This window comes from Euprymna scolopes, chromosome 13 (assembly GCF_053919585.1).
Source record: "Euprymna scolopes isolate OS-2025 chromosome 13, ASM5391958v1, whole genome shotgun sequence".
Taxonomy (NCBI): domain Eukaryota; kingdom Metazoa; phylum Mollusca; class Cephalopoda; order Sepiida; family Sepiolidae; genus Euprymna; species Euprymna scolopes.
In genome coordinates this window covers 90,671,782-90,689,538 of record NC_136494.1, presented here as the reverse complement: position 1 = coordinate 90,689,538, position 17,757 = coordinate 90,671,782, and the positions used below count along the sequence as shown (strand labels likewise).

Here is a 17,757-nt window from a genome sequence, read left to right as displayed (position 1 = left end):
TATTATATAGTTGGAGAATTGTATCTGCCTGATGCTATTTACGATTAAGTTAGTGTTTTCAACATTGATTTTTATTTTACAAAACATAGTCGAAGTAAACGGAATTGATACTGGAATTTTAATTAAAAATATTGTAAGGTGTTGTACAGAAAACATAAATCACTCTTCTCTAGATTTCAAAGGCAAAGTGCTACTCTAGTAGTCCGAGGGAAGAAACTATTAGAATAGAAATCCTTCCAGCATCTAACTAGCTCAACAGTAAAGGAGTGATATTTTGTTGTTTTTCAGTTGGGGGTATGTACATCAAGAGGGCATATGCTATGAGTTCATCAAAGCACCTTCTATTAAGGCACTTTTAAAATAGGTACAGGGATGCGACATTATGGCGATAGGACAAAGATTAAGCTTGGCTGAAAGTGCGAGACGTATTAGACTCTTTTTTGGACCGTGTTGGGTAGATGCACCAGTTCAGATGTGACAATGAGACTCTACACATGAGCGAATTATGGCTTTGTAAAGTTATAGAATGCTCTCTGCTGTAAGTAATTGTCTAACGCAAAAGAGGGAATCTACCTTCTTTGCAGCAGACTTGACAATATCTTCAATGTATATATCCAATGTATGTTGCCTGTGAATGTTAGGCCCAAGAGTTTGAAAGATGAGCTTTCAGGTAGGATGTCATTTGTCGTGCCAATCATTGGTTGACACCTGATGTAAACTTCTACAGATATAAAATACACCTGCTACACTTATGGTGATTTCGCTTAGAGCATTCTTTCATGTCTTCATAAATTACAAAACCAACTTAACAACCTAGTGGGCTTGATCTCTTCTCTTCCTTACACAGAAGAGACGTTGCATGTGTTTACTCTCTTGTTATTCTCATAGAAGGATCTCGATTGTGCTACAATCTCTAGCCCCCCCCCCATAAAACTTTCGCAGTAAGTAACCATCTAGCTGTCACTACTAAAAAATAATTCCTTTTTCCTCTATGTTCCTAAACCAATTGGAACTTCTATGAACAAGGCTGTTTTCCAAGTACTTCTCATCTACAGAATACGATATCATGGCATGGCTTTCCTGCTAATTACAACATGGTCGTCTTCAAGTATAATATCCACAGATACTTGTCAAGCTATGCTCTTGTGTAATAAAATCTGACCATCCGCACCTATTTTTCACACGCCGTTAATAGCATTGTTCTACATATTATTGACAATCTCATTAATTCTTATCCTTGAGTGAATTTTTAGCCGTGATAAATGGTGATGCTTTACTATTAAAAAAAAAATCCAAGAAATTCTCTTGAACATCCATTCACGTCATATTTTTCTTTTATAAAATGGTGGTCCTCTGACCAAGGACACGCAGAATTCCAATTATGCTCAGATTGCTAGTAATTTGAAAGTCAAAGCAGAAGCTGTTTGAAATATATATTTGTCTTCTCTAGCTGCATATTTGTGAGTTCATACTCTTCAGTCTCCTGAGAAACCATTTCCTAGGTCAACCGATGACAACGCAATACTTGCATGGAAAAACGTAAAGCATATGGCGCCATAGTCAAAGGTCATTTCCTTTTGGAAAAAGGAAAATACTAATAACATCATGGTGTTTAATTTACTTCAATCTGTAACAGAAATACGGCAACCTGAAAACTATGTCCTGAACAATGCTACTAAGAACACCATGACATGGATAACAATTCCACTTGTGCTCGATATTTATTTCGTCCCACGGAAGGAGAATGTGACACAAGGGTCGGAAAGTGGGATTGAAGAACCAACATCAGAGAGGAAGAGTACTCTGGCTTGCACAAATGTCTGGGCAACTATCTTAGCATTCCATGTTATGAATGACGCAACCTAGTATCAATAAGCTACTTCTTCTCAAACGTAGAATGTAAAGATTTGGAGGGTGGATCTCCTAGAACTGCACAGAACCAAAGCCATATCTCAGTCAACAGGGCAAAAGCCATTTCAATGATCGTTTAGGCTCTGTTGGCTTTGGTGCGAAAGGAAGCTCTGCTTTATTTATTTTTTAGTGTTTATAAAAAGGAAATGTACTTACTGCCATCAATGAATTCATAGGACACTGAGAAGCCTTTATCTGCTTTGTAATCATCAGTGTAGAAAGCAAGCATTAGCACATTCCTTGATGATATCACAAGCCGGGGAAGATTTGTCAGCAGATCCCCGCAGAAGCGACCAGTCAGTGAGGCATCAAGAAGGCTATCAGAATCACTTTGCAATTCAGCATAAATATCAAGGTAGTCATGGTTGCACCTGGAAATAAACAAAAAGTAAAACAATTTAAGATAATTTAAACGTCCACAATTCTAAGAATAAATTACTAAAATCTTCTTTCAAATAGAAAAGGAAAAAAAAAACAAAACAAGGTTATTAAAAAGAAATAAAAAAAATACCCCCCCCCCAAAAAACAACAAAAAATCAGAGAGTATGAAGTAATAGAGGAGAATATTCACTTTCTATGGAAAGCTGAAGAATTTATCATCAACATTAGATACAAAAATATTAGAAAATAATGTTAAACAACATGAATTTTATCTCAAATTTTCAAAGAATCTGCTGCAGTAACATTCTTTTTTTATTTACAAAGCAGTCACCACTTATCAAGACTCGAAGGCTACTCAAGGATAAGAGTTAATGAATGTAAGGTAACAGTGTATTAATGTAAGGCAACAGTGTATTAATGTAAGGTAACAGTGTATTAATAATAATAATTAATAATTAATGATGTAGATTAGGAGTAGAATTTGAATTTTTTAAGAGAACGGCTCAACAAGAACTTATTTACATTGGACTTGAAGGCTACCATATTGTAATCAGTCGGTAAGTAGGCCAGTGGAATAGTATTCCACAGGCAGGCAGTTCTAGAAAAGAAGCTTTGTTCAGATTAAGGCACAGATAGAGAGTGGGGGAAATTATTGATAATGTTTGTAGCTAGTCGATTGTTTTTTGTGAAAGTTTGGCAAGGGAGGACCATAGATTGGAGCACAGTCGAGCACTTACTATGAAAATGATGATAAAGGAGAGACAGGCTTGCGATGTCTCTTAACATATTTTGATGGACTATATTTTTTCTTAGGTAAATACATGATAGGGTCACTGGACAATCAGATGTTTTATTTTAAGAATACCTGTTCCTTGCAACACTCACACAATCTGGTTTTCCCCACTGTAAACAACTTTTTAAGATCGTACTACCAGGAGATATGTGATTGGCCTTTCCAATTGCCAGTGACATGATAAAATCATTGCAAACACCCTTATTAAATGCCTGTATAATTTCTTACCAGCAATGCTTCAAGAAAACTACCACACCCTTATACTGATATTAATATCTGTAACATTAGCTTTCGCTATAAACCTTATATTAATGACAGAAATATCCCTCTATCTGTCGATTTGTCTTTCTCTCTCCCACTTTGTGTCTCTTCTCCCTCACTCTTTTATTTAATTATTTCGATTTTTACCGCATTGCAAACACCCTTATTAAATAGCTATATATGTATTTACCAGCAATGTTTTAAGCAAACTACTACACCATTTTAACATTTTTATTCTGATTCATTTTTCTATAATAAAGTAACCTGTGGTCTTTACTGTTTATGAGTGTCACGTACAAACGAAAACTCCACAATATTATTGAATTCGTTGTAAAATATTACTTTATAAAGTTGTATTAGCTCTTGGCATAGGGCTTTGCTATCTGGAGCGATAGAATGATCCAACTATTTTATTACAGCAACCTTAGAAACAGATTAGATATAGGCGTACCATAAAGAGGATAATTCAGCATCATAAGTGATTATAACGACACTGACTGTTTTACAGCTAAATTACTTTAAAAGTGATGCAAACATTGATGTTTGGGTTAAGATCAAAGAATTTGAAAGATTTACTACCTTGTTAGATCATCCTTCACCCCCAGTCGTTAAATATCCTGAAACTTTGAGATTAAGAACGAACATTATTGAACAGGATTTTAATATAAACCAATCATTTTAAATATAGTATTAGGTTATTAATACAAAATTAGATATTTACTTATATTATCTATTATTATATTAAATGCGAGTTAATCAACATTTGTTTCCCCTAGCAATTTCTTTATATGCTGTAATAATACGAAATGCATGCGAAAATACACATTGATTCTGGGATTGAGTTATGTTTGAAAATCTCCGTTTTTAATTAATAATAATAATAAAAACAACAATCACTTTCTAGACGTATTCTAAAAAGATAAATGGGAAAACATTGTTTAAGTAAGACTTATATCACTTATCTTTTTCTTTAAGAGGTTTTGTTAAAGAAGCAGAAGACGGTGTAATGTAAAAGGAAAGGGGATTCCACAGAAGAAAAATGATGTTATTCGATATATCAGCAAAATTTGAAATAATCTACGTATATATATATTATTTAATTAGAATTTATTATTGAGATGAGTATTATTTATTAATTTATTTATTGCGGACTATTATCCTCATCTTTGTTTTTAGTTGTTGTTTCACAACCCCCATGGCGCAGTCGGTGGAGACGTTGAATCTCTACGGTTCCAGGTGAGCATTGTCTGGAGATAGTGGTTTCAATCCTCCCCAAAGCCGACCAAAGGCTTACTTGGCCAAAACGTGGTGAGACGACAACAACTATGGAAGGCAGTAGTTGCTGAAAATGAAGTTAGAAGATTCAGAGTTTCTATCCCGTCACGGTTACCACCTGACAAAGTCCAGAGGAATAGCTGGCCGAAACTTCGTGAAACAACTAAAAAAAAAAAGATAAGAATAATAGTCGGCAATAAAATCAATTGATATTTCTTGATTTCACATATTTTTCATATGAAAATAGTTTACTTTTTGATCCGCTCATCTTCACCCCTAAACAATGCAAACTGCCACTGAGATAGAGAGATACTGTGAATTAAGGATAATGGCTTACATTTTTTAAAGAGTATCACCACATAACAATGCCCAAAGTTTATTCGGGCATAAGAGTTAATGAGTGTCAGGTTGTTGCTGAGTAATGATCAGTAATGGTGGAAAATGGGTAGAACTTTACTACCCAAAATACGGGCCAAAACAAATTCCTGGTGAACCGCCCCCTTAAGTAATGACACTTTATCAAATCTCCAATACTAACGAATACTGCAACACTACCCCATTGATTACTGTCACTACCCCATTGATTACTGTACACAAAATAACCCTCATCCCCGAGTGGCTTCTGGGCCTTGATAAGTAGTGACCTCCATGTAAAAAAAAAACAAAAAGAAAAAAAAAAAACCCTGCTAACTTTGAAACCGAGAAGTACTATGCTGTAGTCAGCCAGAAAGCAGTCCCACTGTAACATAGCGTGGATGTGCATATGTAAATGCCTGCAAAATTATGTCACCGGGAAAGAAAAAAAGATAAGAGAAAAAGATCACATGAGAGACGTGGATCACGTTCATGATCACATGCGAAGTGTGAAGGGCGCTCAAGAAGATGATCACATGAGAGGCATCACAGCGGTAAAGAGAGAATGAGGAAATAAATGTTGTTGCCACAAAGAACAAGCAAGTTGGAATTATTTCCATTTTTTTTTTTTGTCTTTGCGGCTGTAACTAGATACAACGTGTGTTGGTCTTCAGACAATGCTACACCATGGAAAGAAACTCTGTTCATGAAATTTATGATTAGCTTTAACCACAGATAGAGAGTAGGAAAAATTGTCGACAGTGGTTATAGAGAAACTCTGAGTAGGAAGTTAAGCAGCAAGATCTCTGTTCATATTGCACTTAAACTTGTATGTCAGTATAGTACAGTAGCAGGATATAGAGAGGGAATTATAAAGTTCAACAATTTGAGGAAATAATCTTCCAGAGTAGAAACTCTTTGCTATTGTGGTATTATTAAATTAACAGTTAAAAAAGAAAGAATGTATTATTATTCACATTTACTATTAGTAATTACATTTGCTGCTAATAAAAATGATGGCGTCCATTTTAATTAGAATGTGCTGCTGATAACAATGGTGGCTTCCGTCTGATAAAATATTTCATGTAAGAAATCAAATCAAATTACAATTTATTATTTTGAAAAATACGATGGCATGATCCATGATAAAAGTTAGCTAGTCAGAATCAAATAAGGAATTGTAAAATACAAAGCTATTAATGAGAAAATTCAAGAATGAAACCGGCTTACTTTATTATATAGATGACATCAGCAATAAAAATGCCTCATCTGAGAAATATACGCTATTTATAAGGAATTGAACAGTGTTTTCGTATGGGTATCGCTACAGGTGAGGCATGAAGCCACTTGATGTTAGGAGGCAAAAACAATATTACTTTAAGGTAAAAACTAGCCAGCGATAAATGTTATAGGAATAAATTCCAACTCTGAAAACAGCAATTTTTCTTTCTTTTTCAGAAACATTGCTCATGGAGCGTGAGGACTAAAGCAAAGAAGCACCGAATCAAGTCTAAACATGTTTTAATGCACATTCACTCTTGAACGTTGCAATATTCTGCATCATTTTTGAAAGAATGCCATAAGTTTGAGGATATTGTAAAAATGTCTGATTCTAAATTTACGTAGTTCTCGGATCCAATATCACCTTTCGAGTTTTTGACCCAAGTGATTGGCTAAAGAAAGACATTCATATTTTGGCAGAGGAATGGTTGGCTTATATTCGCATTTGCATAATTCTAACTAATTACTTATAGTAGAGAAAAAATCCGCAACATCTAGACATCAAAGAGTTTACCGATATTGGAACTATCACCTATTTTGGAATTAAGGCAACGTGGTTTGCATACAAATCAAATCTCCGAGGATTTTGCCGCAAAGTCAATTTGTTTTGCACGTTCCACCTACATAATTCAATAGAAGACAAATGTTCTTACGGAATATTTACAGATTAACGTTTATATTTGGAAGGAAATGCATTTCTACTTTATCACCCCAGTGTCTCACTTTGGGGCCGAAGATTTCAGACGGGGGGTGTTTTTTCTATGTTTTTCTAGTTTCTATTAATAAACCAAAGAAATAGATACTTGTTGATATTATCGTATGTTATTATTCGTTTTTGACCACTTTTATACTATATAAATAAGAAACAGATATGAGGTACCGCTTTATTTTCTTCTAATATATTATTATGAAGTGAGATGTTCCCTTACTTTAAGGTACGTCTAGTATATATTCTTATGCCCATATATATATATATATATATATATATATATATATATAAATGCCCATATATATATATATATATATGTGTGTGTGTGTGTGTGTGTGTGTGTGTGTGTGTGTGTGCATATATATATATATATATATATATATATATATATATATGTATGTATAAAGAGGTATATGTGGTAAAAAAACAAGGATAAAGTGTGCTCAATACGTTAGGAGAGCCAAATATGTTTTTTTTATTATTACAACCTCAAGTGTATTGACTTAATTCATAACAAATTGTTTCAATAGACAGGATAAAAATTATCTGTCCATAATAATTTTATTTTAACTTGAATCATCTGACGATATGGACAGATATTTTTTATCCTGTCTATTGAAACAATTCATAATGAATTAAGTCAATACACTTGAAGTTGTAACAATAAAAAACATATATATATACACACACACATATATATATATATATATATATATATATATATATATATATATGTATACATATATATATATATATATATGTGTGTGTGTGGGGGGGGGGAGAGAGAGAAAGAGAGAGATTCAGGCAAATGTTATTAAATAACGCAGAATTATTTTGTTTGATAGTGTTTTTCTTTATTTTTCAATTTTCCGAATAGTTCATTTAGTATTCCTATTTAAATTGGTGTATATTAGTTACGTGTTTTTTTGTGTGTGTATTTTCTTTTCTTTCTTTTTCTTCGTGATTATTTTCGATTTGATGCAGCAAATAATCAGTTAGCCTGATGTCTTTACAATTATTTCCGGCTTAGTTTTTCATGCCTAGAAATTTATGACATTTAAATAACTACATAAGCTGAAAGATATGTTGCATGCGAAGATTATTACGTGCAATGCGCATACAAAATTTAAAAGGATTATTTCAGAAATCTACAAATATACGGGCGATACTTAGGATAGAATTGCGAATTACTAAAGACGTCTATCCGGTCGTGGCTGAAGGAACGTAAGCATGCTATTTCCGGTAATTAAAGAGTTCCGTTCGAAATTCCATACAGATTCTTGAATTCAACAAAAGGTTTCAGAGTTATACAAGATATACCTGAAGAAGATCGGAGATTACATCAGCTGAAACGTTGTGGGGGAGGATAACATTCAAGATGAGACCTATAGTCTGCATAATCCAAATAATACACCCAAACACCTTTATTCTTACATTTATTCCCTCGTAAGTCACTAATTATTGCACTGAAAATTGTAGAATCAAATTGAAAAATGATTAATTAAACACATCAATTAAATTCGCAATACAAAAGGCTAAATTTAACCGTTTGGAATTCAAACATGTTTTCAGAGATTTTAATATAATGAAAAATGTTACTCCTATAAATTTAATAAGTTCATTTCCAGGGTTCTTGTTGGTTGCTAGTCTATAAATGTATAATCTAATATATAAAAAGCTATATGTCTGTCTGTCTGTTTCCATATTTTCAAACTCTATCTCCTCTGAAACTAAAAGTCGCAGAGCGGCGCTAGAGGCTTCAAACGATATGACTTTTTACAAACCGCTCTTTTATAGGTCATTAACCGGTGAAAATAGTTTTGAAGGAGTCAAAATTAAAAAAAAATCGTTATATATTTTGTACATCCATCTTAGTTTATTTAAAATTTTTAATCGTTCATATGCATGCCACGTTGGTACAGTGGTAACGTCATCGGCTTTGAATGCTACAGTTTTGCTTTCGGTTTCAATTCTAGCTGATGGCACCCAAATACGTTCTTTTGAAATCACGACTGTATAATAATATATAAAAAATCTGGATAAAATAAAATATCATATTTAAGCGTATTTTACGACCGGGCAAAGCCGGGCGCCCCTCGCTACTCTATTATACAAAAACTACTTTATTCAAGCAAGAATTTTCCTATCAACATTTTGTATTCCTTTATGCCAGTAAATGTCAATTTCTCCACTATTTATCTTTACTTCAATCTAAACACAGATCGCATGAACCAAGCTTCTTTCTTAGAACTGCTCGTCAATGGAATACTGTTCCACTGGCTTGCTTCCCTGCCTATTACAATATGGTAGCCAGTGTAAACAAGTTCTTGTTGAACTGCCCCCTTAAATAATCAAATTCTACCCTATCTACACCATTAACGATTACTATACTACCACCTTACATTCATTAATCCTTATCCTTGTGTGATCTTTGGGCCTTGATAAATGGTGGTAACTCCCTTGAAAGAAATAAAGTTGATTCTACAATTGCCTTAACTATTTTAAATTAAGTTAGACCAAAACTGCTAAAAGACAACGGATTTGTTGTTGTTTATTTAAGGTAAATTGTTTTACTATCCATTTTTTTCTTTTGAAGTTTTTGATGTTCCATATTTGTCGCTTTTAAACCACCAAAGTTTAAAAGACTATTAACACTGATCATTATTCTTAACGTTAAAGGTTTAGTGTGTATGGTGGGGTGAGGCGAAGTAAATACAAATACGCACTAATCACGTGACATTACATGTTCTAGTCATGTGTTTCCATAGAACAATTCTCACTATTGATGTTGTATTAGAATTTACCCTCCCCCCTCCTTCTACTACATTCATAAGTCATTTCCTTGACCCTTTAAACTGCCATTATTTCCAGTCCCTGCTGTTTTAGGGGCCACGTGAGGTAGCTTTTAAAAACTCTCACATGGGTACCGATTTTTCGCCTTTTATTTTTGATCTTGCAGCAGAACATGGCTGAGGCTCGGTGGAACAATAAATACATCATTATATTTTATACGTTAGTGTCTGTCGCTATTCTTACAGCAGTAATACATTAATATTATTACGATATCAACCCTTACGGGAACGAGTATTCAACTAGTTTGTTACAATATACATTATCATTTATATTCGTATCAGGGTTTGTCCAGAAACATTCTTTATGTATATGTTACAAATAATCATCTGCTTCTGTCCTTGCGTTAGATATTTTAATCAACTATGATTAATGTTTGTTTGTTTGTTATGTCACCAACGATTAAGAGATTTATCATCAGAAATAATCGAGGTTAACAATCTGTAATAATGATATCAGCGTTTTGTTACTTACGATTACAACGGGTGAGATTAATGGCGATGCTAAGAAGCAACTATCAGCGGACTACGACTATTACCAAGGATTACGTGTGAGTAACAAACTTGCAACATATTTATGGCATCGATGTGCTTCGTTAATGTATTTAAGATGTGTCAGTTAGGAAGATAATGTAGGAATAATCATACTTTTCGATGTACGGAAAAAGCGGGGAGGGGGAGGAAGATGGGTAAAGGTTGGAAAAGGAGAAGAAAGAAGGGCGAGAATAAGCAGGGGAGAAACGTCTAGTCAGAGAGAGAGGAAAAAGGGGGGAACAGAACAAAATCTACTCTTCAGAAAAAAAAATGATAAATAGAAAAATGTTAAGGATTTTTCCAGGCTGATTGATAGTTGGAATCAACAAACACGATATCATCGTTGTTGATAGAAATGAGAACAAAATTAGATACAATAATTGGCTGGCTAGGTTACAATAGGATAAGCACAACCGTTTGTTCAGCTGGCAAAAATTTCACACATTTAACACACACATATACACACATTTCTAGAAAATGTTAATGAAAAGGAAATTATATATATATATATATATATATATATATATATATATGATAAAGATTAATGATTGTAAATTATAAATCAGTTTCCAAATAATTAATAATTTACAATTATTTATCTTTATCCTCAATATAAATATAGCTCTAAAATAAATAGACATATTGAGCTTGTATATCTATCGTACTATGAGCAATGTTCCTTTAAAGTATTAATACATTAAATTAAACTTTGCTCTTCTAGACTTCCGGCCTAATTCCCTTCATAAATTACACACACACATAATTAAAAATAATCATTCTTTTACCTACAGACACAAGTTTTTCATGCTTACGCAATTATAAATGTTTACCTCAGGGCCACGGGAACGAAGGGAATTAAGAAATATTAAATGCCGAATTTGGGCGAATACATTTTTAACAATCTAGAGTGTTCGCACGAGGGAAAGTCTTGCACATAGCATAGATACTAGTTGATTGCCTTAGCTATAATTCCGTAGTCAGTGCCCATCCTTTAGTATTCTTAAAGGGGTTTGATAATTATAATTAAATAATAGTTATTCTTTCAGACACTAGTGTTTTCTGCTAAGCAATCATCAGTGTAGAGGTAACAATTCTTGCCAACCATGACATTTGAACCCAGTTATGAAGTCACATTTTACTCCATATATATATATATATATATATATATATATATATATATATATATATATATATTAGTAACCTCGCGTTGCTCGGGATCGTTTAAGACAATGAGAAAATTTTGGAATATATCTGTTATTCTTAGAATAGACGAATCTTTGATGCCTATGTATCATTTGCCATCTTGAGCAAAAGAATATTTTACCTACCCTAGGACGGGTATTACATAACATATGTATGAATTGTACCTTCCCTAGGACAGGAAATTTAGAGCATGTCTATGGAAAACATTTCCTTACTTAAGGCGGGTAATTTATAAAATATATTTAAAATAATTTACATAATTTTCTGTTGTGCTAACTTTTCTGTATGTATAAAACATATATATATATACTTATATGTATATGCATTTTATATATATAAAAAATATATATATATTATTTATATATATACAAGTTAGAAAAGCATTTCATCCAATGCATGAAAATTGTTAAACAAAATGTTTTTACGATAGACTTTAAAAATAAAGGTACAAGATTCAATTTGAAATTTATTTATCTTCTAAGTGCACTTTTATAAATTTTACAAAGTAATGTATAAAAATTTAAATTGAATCAAAAACTTACCTTGAATTTATTTTATGTAATATACATTCTGTTGCACTTTTTAAAAAAATCATTGAAAATTTTATATTTATATCATTAATTGCTAGATGAAATATAATGTTTTTAAATTGCAACAAAATGTACATTACATTAAATAAATCCAAGGTAATTTTTTGATTCAACTTAAATTAAATTTTTATTGTAAAATTTATAAAAGTCCACTTGTTTCAATATATTAGAATTTAAAAGCATATTTTCATAAAAAATAACATGTATATATATATTGTGTTTGTGTTTTAGGCAGCATTCTTTTATTCAAGCAAATATTCCTAAAAATAACAGAATTAACTTTAATTATACTTTTTCGTTTTCAATTTTCCTAATGATCATTTTTGTGTTCATATAATTTTCTTAAAATCATTTTGTGTTCAAATAATTTTCTTAAAATCATTTATGTGTTCAAATAATTTTCTTAATGATCATTTTTGTCTTCAAATAATTTTCTTAATGATAATTTTTTTGTTCAAATAATTTTCCTAATGATCATTCTTTTGTTCAAATAATTTTCTTAACGATCATTCTTTTGTTCAAATAATTTTACTAACGATCATTCTTTTGTTCAAATAACTTTCTTAATGATCATTTTTTTGTTCAAATAATTTTCCTCATGATCATTCTTTTGTTCAAATAACTTTCTTAATGATCATTTTTTTGTTCAAATAATTTTACTAACGATCATTTTTGTGTTCAAATAATTAATATATGTTCAATATGTATAACATAAAGTTTCAGATTCTTTGTTGAATCCTCTTCAAGTGATAAAAACAATATATATATATATATATATATATATATATATAACATTTGAATAATACTGGGCGCAGTGTCATTACTAGGCTATGACAAAAGAATATTCTTTTCAATATTTTGACTCGAGTATATATCAGTTAATATCTTATGTTTTGATATAGAATGATGTGGTGCTCGATAGATTAACTGTGTCTGTGTCGGATCTATACTCGAGAGTCAAAACAATGATAAGAATATTCTTTAGCCCTAATCATTACTAATTGCTGAGGGATTTTTTTTAGTTTAACCATATATTATTATGGAAGAAAAATTTGACAACGAAATACAAGCAAAATACACTTCTACAATAATTTATCTTTTCTTCTTTTTTTTCTTTCTCCTTAGCTCCTATTCAATGTTTAAAAACACCGATTAGACCCTTATTTTTTCTAACTCCTTATTTACCCCCTATTGTCTAATTTATATTTTTAAACATGTAATTAGAGTTAAGGAGAACAATAGATTTAAGAAGTGCATTTTGATTTTCTTTTCTTGTCAAATTTTTCTGCTTTAATAATATATCGTTAAATTATAAAAAAAGAAAAAACACCCCAACAATTAATAATGGCACTGCGCTCAGTATTATTCATACGTTATATAAAAAGTTATATATATTTGACTTACTTGTAGTTTCATCAAATACTTTTGTATGCAAAATCCGATCCCGCATTTTGCTAATTCCTACCCTCTGATGAGAAGGTAAGTATTTCTTCGAAACTCCGCGGATTAAGGACTATCCACTGATCAAGTGTTTCCTTTTCAGATTAAATGTTTTTAACTCTTTTTCAAAGTGTTTTTAACATGCTTTATTAACTGTTTGCTCTTATATATATATATATATATATATATATATATATATATATATATATATATATATAAAATGAAACTAAGAATTAAAAGTAATAATAATAAATATCGTCCCAACTCCTTGTCAACTCCTGACTTCAACTGTAATCATCAGCGACCATTCTCATTATCTCTCAGCTGTCCAAAAAAGAAGACTGCTCTGCCTTCCATCATCGGGTCTATACGGAATGGTATTACATATATATATTTTTTTATTTGAAACCCTTTGAGATGAGTAATTTGTATATTTACTTATTACTACAATTCTTGGGCACTGCCAGAAGATAGCGGTTTCAATCCTACCGAAAGCAGGCCAGAAGATAAATTGGTCAAAACTTGGTGAGATAACAACTTCGGAAGGCAGTAATTACTGAGGATACAGTTAAGAGACTCATCATTCCTATCTCGTTACGATTAACAACCACTTGAAGGCCAGAGGAATAGTTCGCCGAAATGTGATTAAACAACAAAAACTATGAAGATGAGGATAACAGCCCGCAAATGAATATACAAATTACTCACCTCAAAAGATTCCAATAATAAAAAAATAATAATATATAATAGGGATTAGAATTTAATACAAAAATCTGTATAAATTTAGTCATATTAAACCATCAATTTGGCATAATGCAACATTCTAAGTCAATTGGCTATATGTGTTGCCGGTTTTAGCGGGCTAAAGCGTCTACTAATAATTATATAGCTAGTAAAATAATTATTTTGACTTTTGGAATTAATATTATTATTATTATTATTATTATTTAGTTTTCTCTGCTTGTTCTGGACAAATATTTATTTAGCAAGTTCCTACCAAATTCCAGCAATCGCCAGCAGACCAAATGTCCATAGGCATCAGGCGTAATCAGATTTATTAAGTTGATGAACATTTTTAAAATGTTCGTATATATTAGATGCTAAAATAACGTGACGAAATATACAATATTTGAGATTATAAAAGCTTGACCCCCAAAGATTGACCTCAGAATTTTCCCCTTTGACTAAATTTTGACAACTCTGAAGTGCAAAATGAATTACCTTCCATTAGCATATCGAAAATATATTTAATTTTATCATCACAAATCTATCGACGCTCCCAGGCTGATAAGCGAGACTCAATCAACTTTCTAAGCTGATGGCTGTTTACATCAAATTGAATCAGACAATTTATTTCGCTTGGTCTCAAGGCATCTCACATGGCTTGACAACGGTGTTCATTATTCAAGACATTTTATAAACATTTATAATCAAGGTGCTCAAATAGAACTTATGATTTAATACATTTATATAAATCAAATAAGTATGATATAAGAGAACTATTGAATTTAGTAGTTAGGGCTCAGCTCTGAACTACAAACAAATAAACTGAAAAGGACACTAAAAATCAGTTTATGCTAGAATGTTCTTTACAATCAGATAGGCAAGTCCATATATTGTATTATGTATAGCGAGTGCATATGGATATAACTGTAATTCACATTTATCTATTTTTTTTTTTTAATTTTCTTCCTTTGAAGATTGTAATGCTGGATATGAGCCAGCCAAAGCAGCTGCCAACATTACTTTAGTTTTTATTGAAACCAACCGAGAGCTCTTTTTAGTATCCTCGCTGTTCCCTTAAGTGCAATTGTCTGGATCTCTTTTGCACTTGGTTCACCAGGAATATTAGTTAGGTAGAACTTCAGGTTCTTCTTCATAAGCCCTATGGCACCTATGAAAACTGGTAAAATTGATATCTCCTTAAGATTCCAGTTTCTTTTCATATCATGCATGAGACCTTGGTATTTGGTCTGTTTCTCTCTTTCAGCTTTGTTCAGACTGCCATCATTAGGAACACTCACTTCAATCAAGGTTGCAATTCTCTCTGACTTATTCCATATAACTATGTCAGGTTTCACAGCAGCATTTTCAAGGTCGGTGGCCGTAAGGATTATATAGTCGTAATGTAGAATGAACTTGTAATGTTGTGGGAGTTTGTATAACACGTGTGTGTGATATGAAGCGTGTATATATTATGAGTTTCTATGGTAGTCTAGTGTTCTGATTGTATGCGGGGGTATATATGGGTATATATGGCCGTCTAGCGTTGTGATCGTTATGTGTGTATATACATTTAAATACAGTTTATGACGGGACAAGTAATCTATATATTAATATGATAGCGTGTGATATTTTTTGTGTCACGCTTAAATCTTTTTTCTTCCGAATGATTGTCCTCTAATTTTTATGACCTTCCATTTCTTGTAATAAATAATCTTACCAAGAATTCTTCATAAGTTTTGGTTTCGTGTTTGATTATAGCCGAAGGAATTCAAGTTATATGCATACACATATACTTTTTTCTTCAGAAATCTTTGGCTTCGACTCAATCTGATGCACTCAAGTCATATGGATATTTTTTATGTTTGAAATCACAACTTACATAAGAATCAATAGAAAATTGACTTATTTAAGCATATTTTACGAACGGGATAAGCCGGGTCTCCCTGTTAACTTTGATAAATGTTTTCACAGTTTTAACAAAAGAGCTTGGCCTTTTGGTCCAGATCAAAGTGCAGTATCTGTTCTTCAGATGCTGCACTTTTATTTCTTGTTCTCTTTCGGTGGAGGAGAAATCCTTCACGAATGAAACAATTTTTATTTTTGTACCTTTTCTCCACGTTAAAAAACGACCCTGGTGTCTAACTCTGTCCCGTGGGGAGGCATAGTAAATAGGTACAATAATATCAGGGCGTTTCCATTCATGCTGAATATTCACAAGATGCCAACATCAATATATTAAATACTAGCGGGGGTACCCGGCGTTGCCAGAGTGTTTATTTCCGGGACGAGGGGGGGAGTTTTAAAAAATGTTATGGTAGGTAAGTAGGAAGGATCAAACCCGGAGTCATAAGTAAAAGTAGGAAAATAAAGTGTGAAAAAAACAAACAAAAAAAAACATCTGCAACGTTAACAGTTCGGCCACCAAGAAAAGTCCATTCCAGTTGTTTAGGAAAAAAAAAAAAACGACTACGGTAGGTCGGCGCGAACGTGAAAATATAATGTGAATTGTCCAGCACGCTAACCACTACGCCACAGAGCACTGCAGCTTAGTTTAGTGATTTTAAATAACTTCACATGAAAGAACTACGAAGCCAAACCGGTGTTCTCTTCTCAACTGTTCCTTGTGAACGATCCCCAAACGGTGTTAAGTGGTGGCAGGGGGAGGAGGAATTTATTAGAGAGAAAATATTTTACCACTTCCATTGATCTTAACCGATTTTGGCCGTGACTTCTCAGCAGAAAAAGTATAGAAATCTAAGATTATCGAGGAATTTGAGAAATAATAAGCCTATAACACACCTCAGATATTGTTCTGCAGTTTGTGCATATTATATTTGCATGAAATATCTTGATTTTTAATCCTATTAAGGTCAAAATCAGACAGGAAAAAATGAGTTCATTTTATTTATATAGAGATGAAAGAGTCTGCTGTGAAAATTCCACGAGTCCTGCTAGTATAAGTAAATAGCTTTACAACACAAACGACGAATAACATTTATTTGGGGTTTCAACATCTGCTCAATCAGGAAACGCTCAGATAGGCAAATCCATACTCTTAGTTCTGATTAGCTGCCAAATTCACGATAGATAATTTATCATGAAAATTCTTGTTTGAATCAAGTAATATTTACCTATCAACTTTTGGAGCAGTTTCTGCTGGTTAATGTTACTTTTATTTAACAGGGACGATATTTCACAGAAAATAAAATGTGATTTTTCTAAGAAAAAACAAAATAAAAAAACATTACACATTTTTGACAATTATTTATCCGTATTATTTGAATTATTCAGACTACTTTTATCATCTTAGTTTCTATGAGCACAAAGTTTCGGCCGATGTAACTCCAGTCTTCTTTAGGTTCATATTTTTTGAATCGGAAACCTATTGAGCTAAATCCTTGATTTAATCACAGAGGTAGATTGTTCTTGTTCTGTGAGCCATGACCAGCT

The 17,757-nt window shown here is 32.3% G+C and overlaps 1 protein-coding gene across 8 annotated transcripts in view; it reads right to left on the bottom strand.

The window, feature by feature from the left end:
• Positions 1-17,757, bottom strand: part of LOC145292083 (dorsal-ventral patterning tolloid-like protein 1) — a 2,157,643-nt gene that overhangs the window by 1,153,698 nt on the left and 986,188 nt on the right. For all 8 annotated transcript variants that reach the window (XM_080138158.1, XM_080138152.1, XM_080138155.1 and 5 more), the window contains one exon: positions 2,068-2,282. In XM_080138158.1, the coding sequence (XP_079994284.1) occupies positions 2,068-2,282 (215 nt within the window). The remainder of the gene's footprint in view (positions 1-2,067; positions 2,283-17,757) is intronic.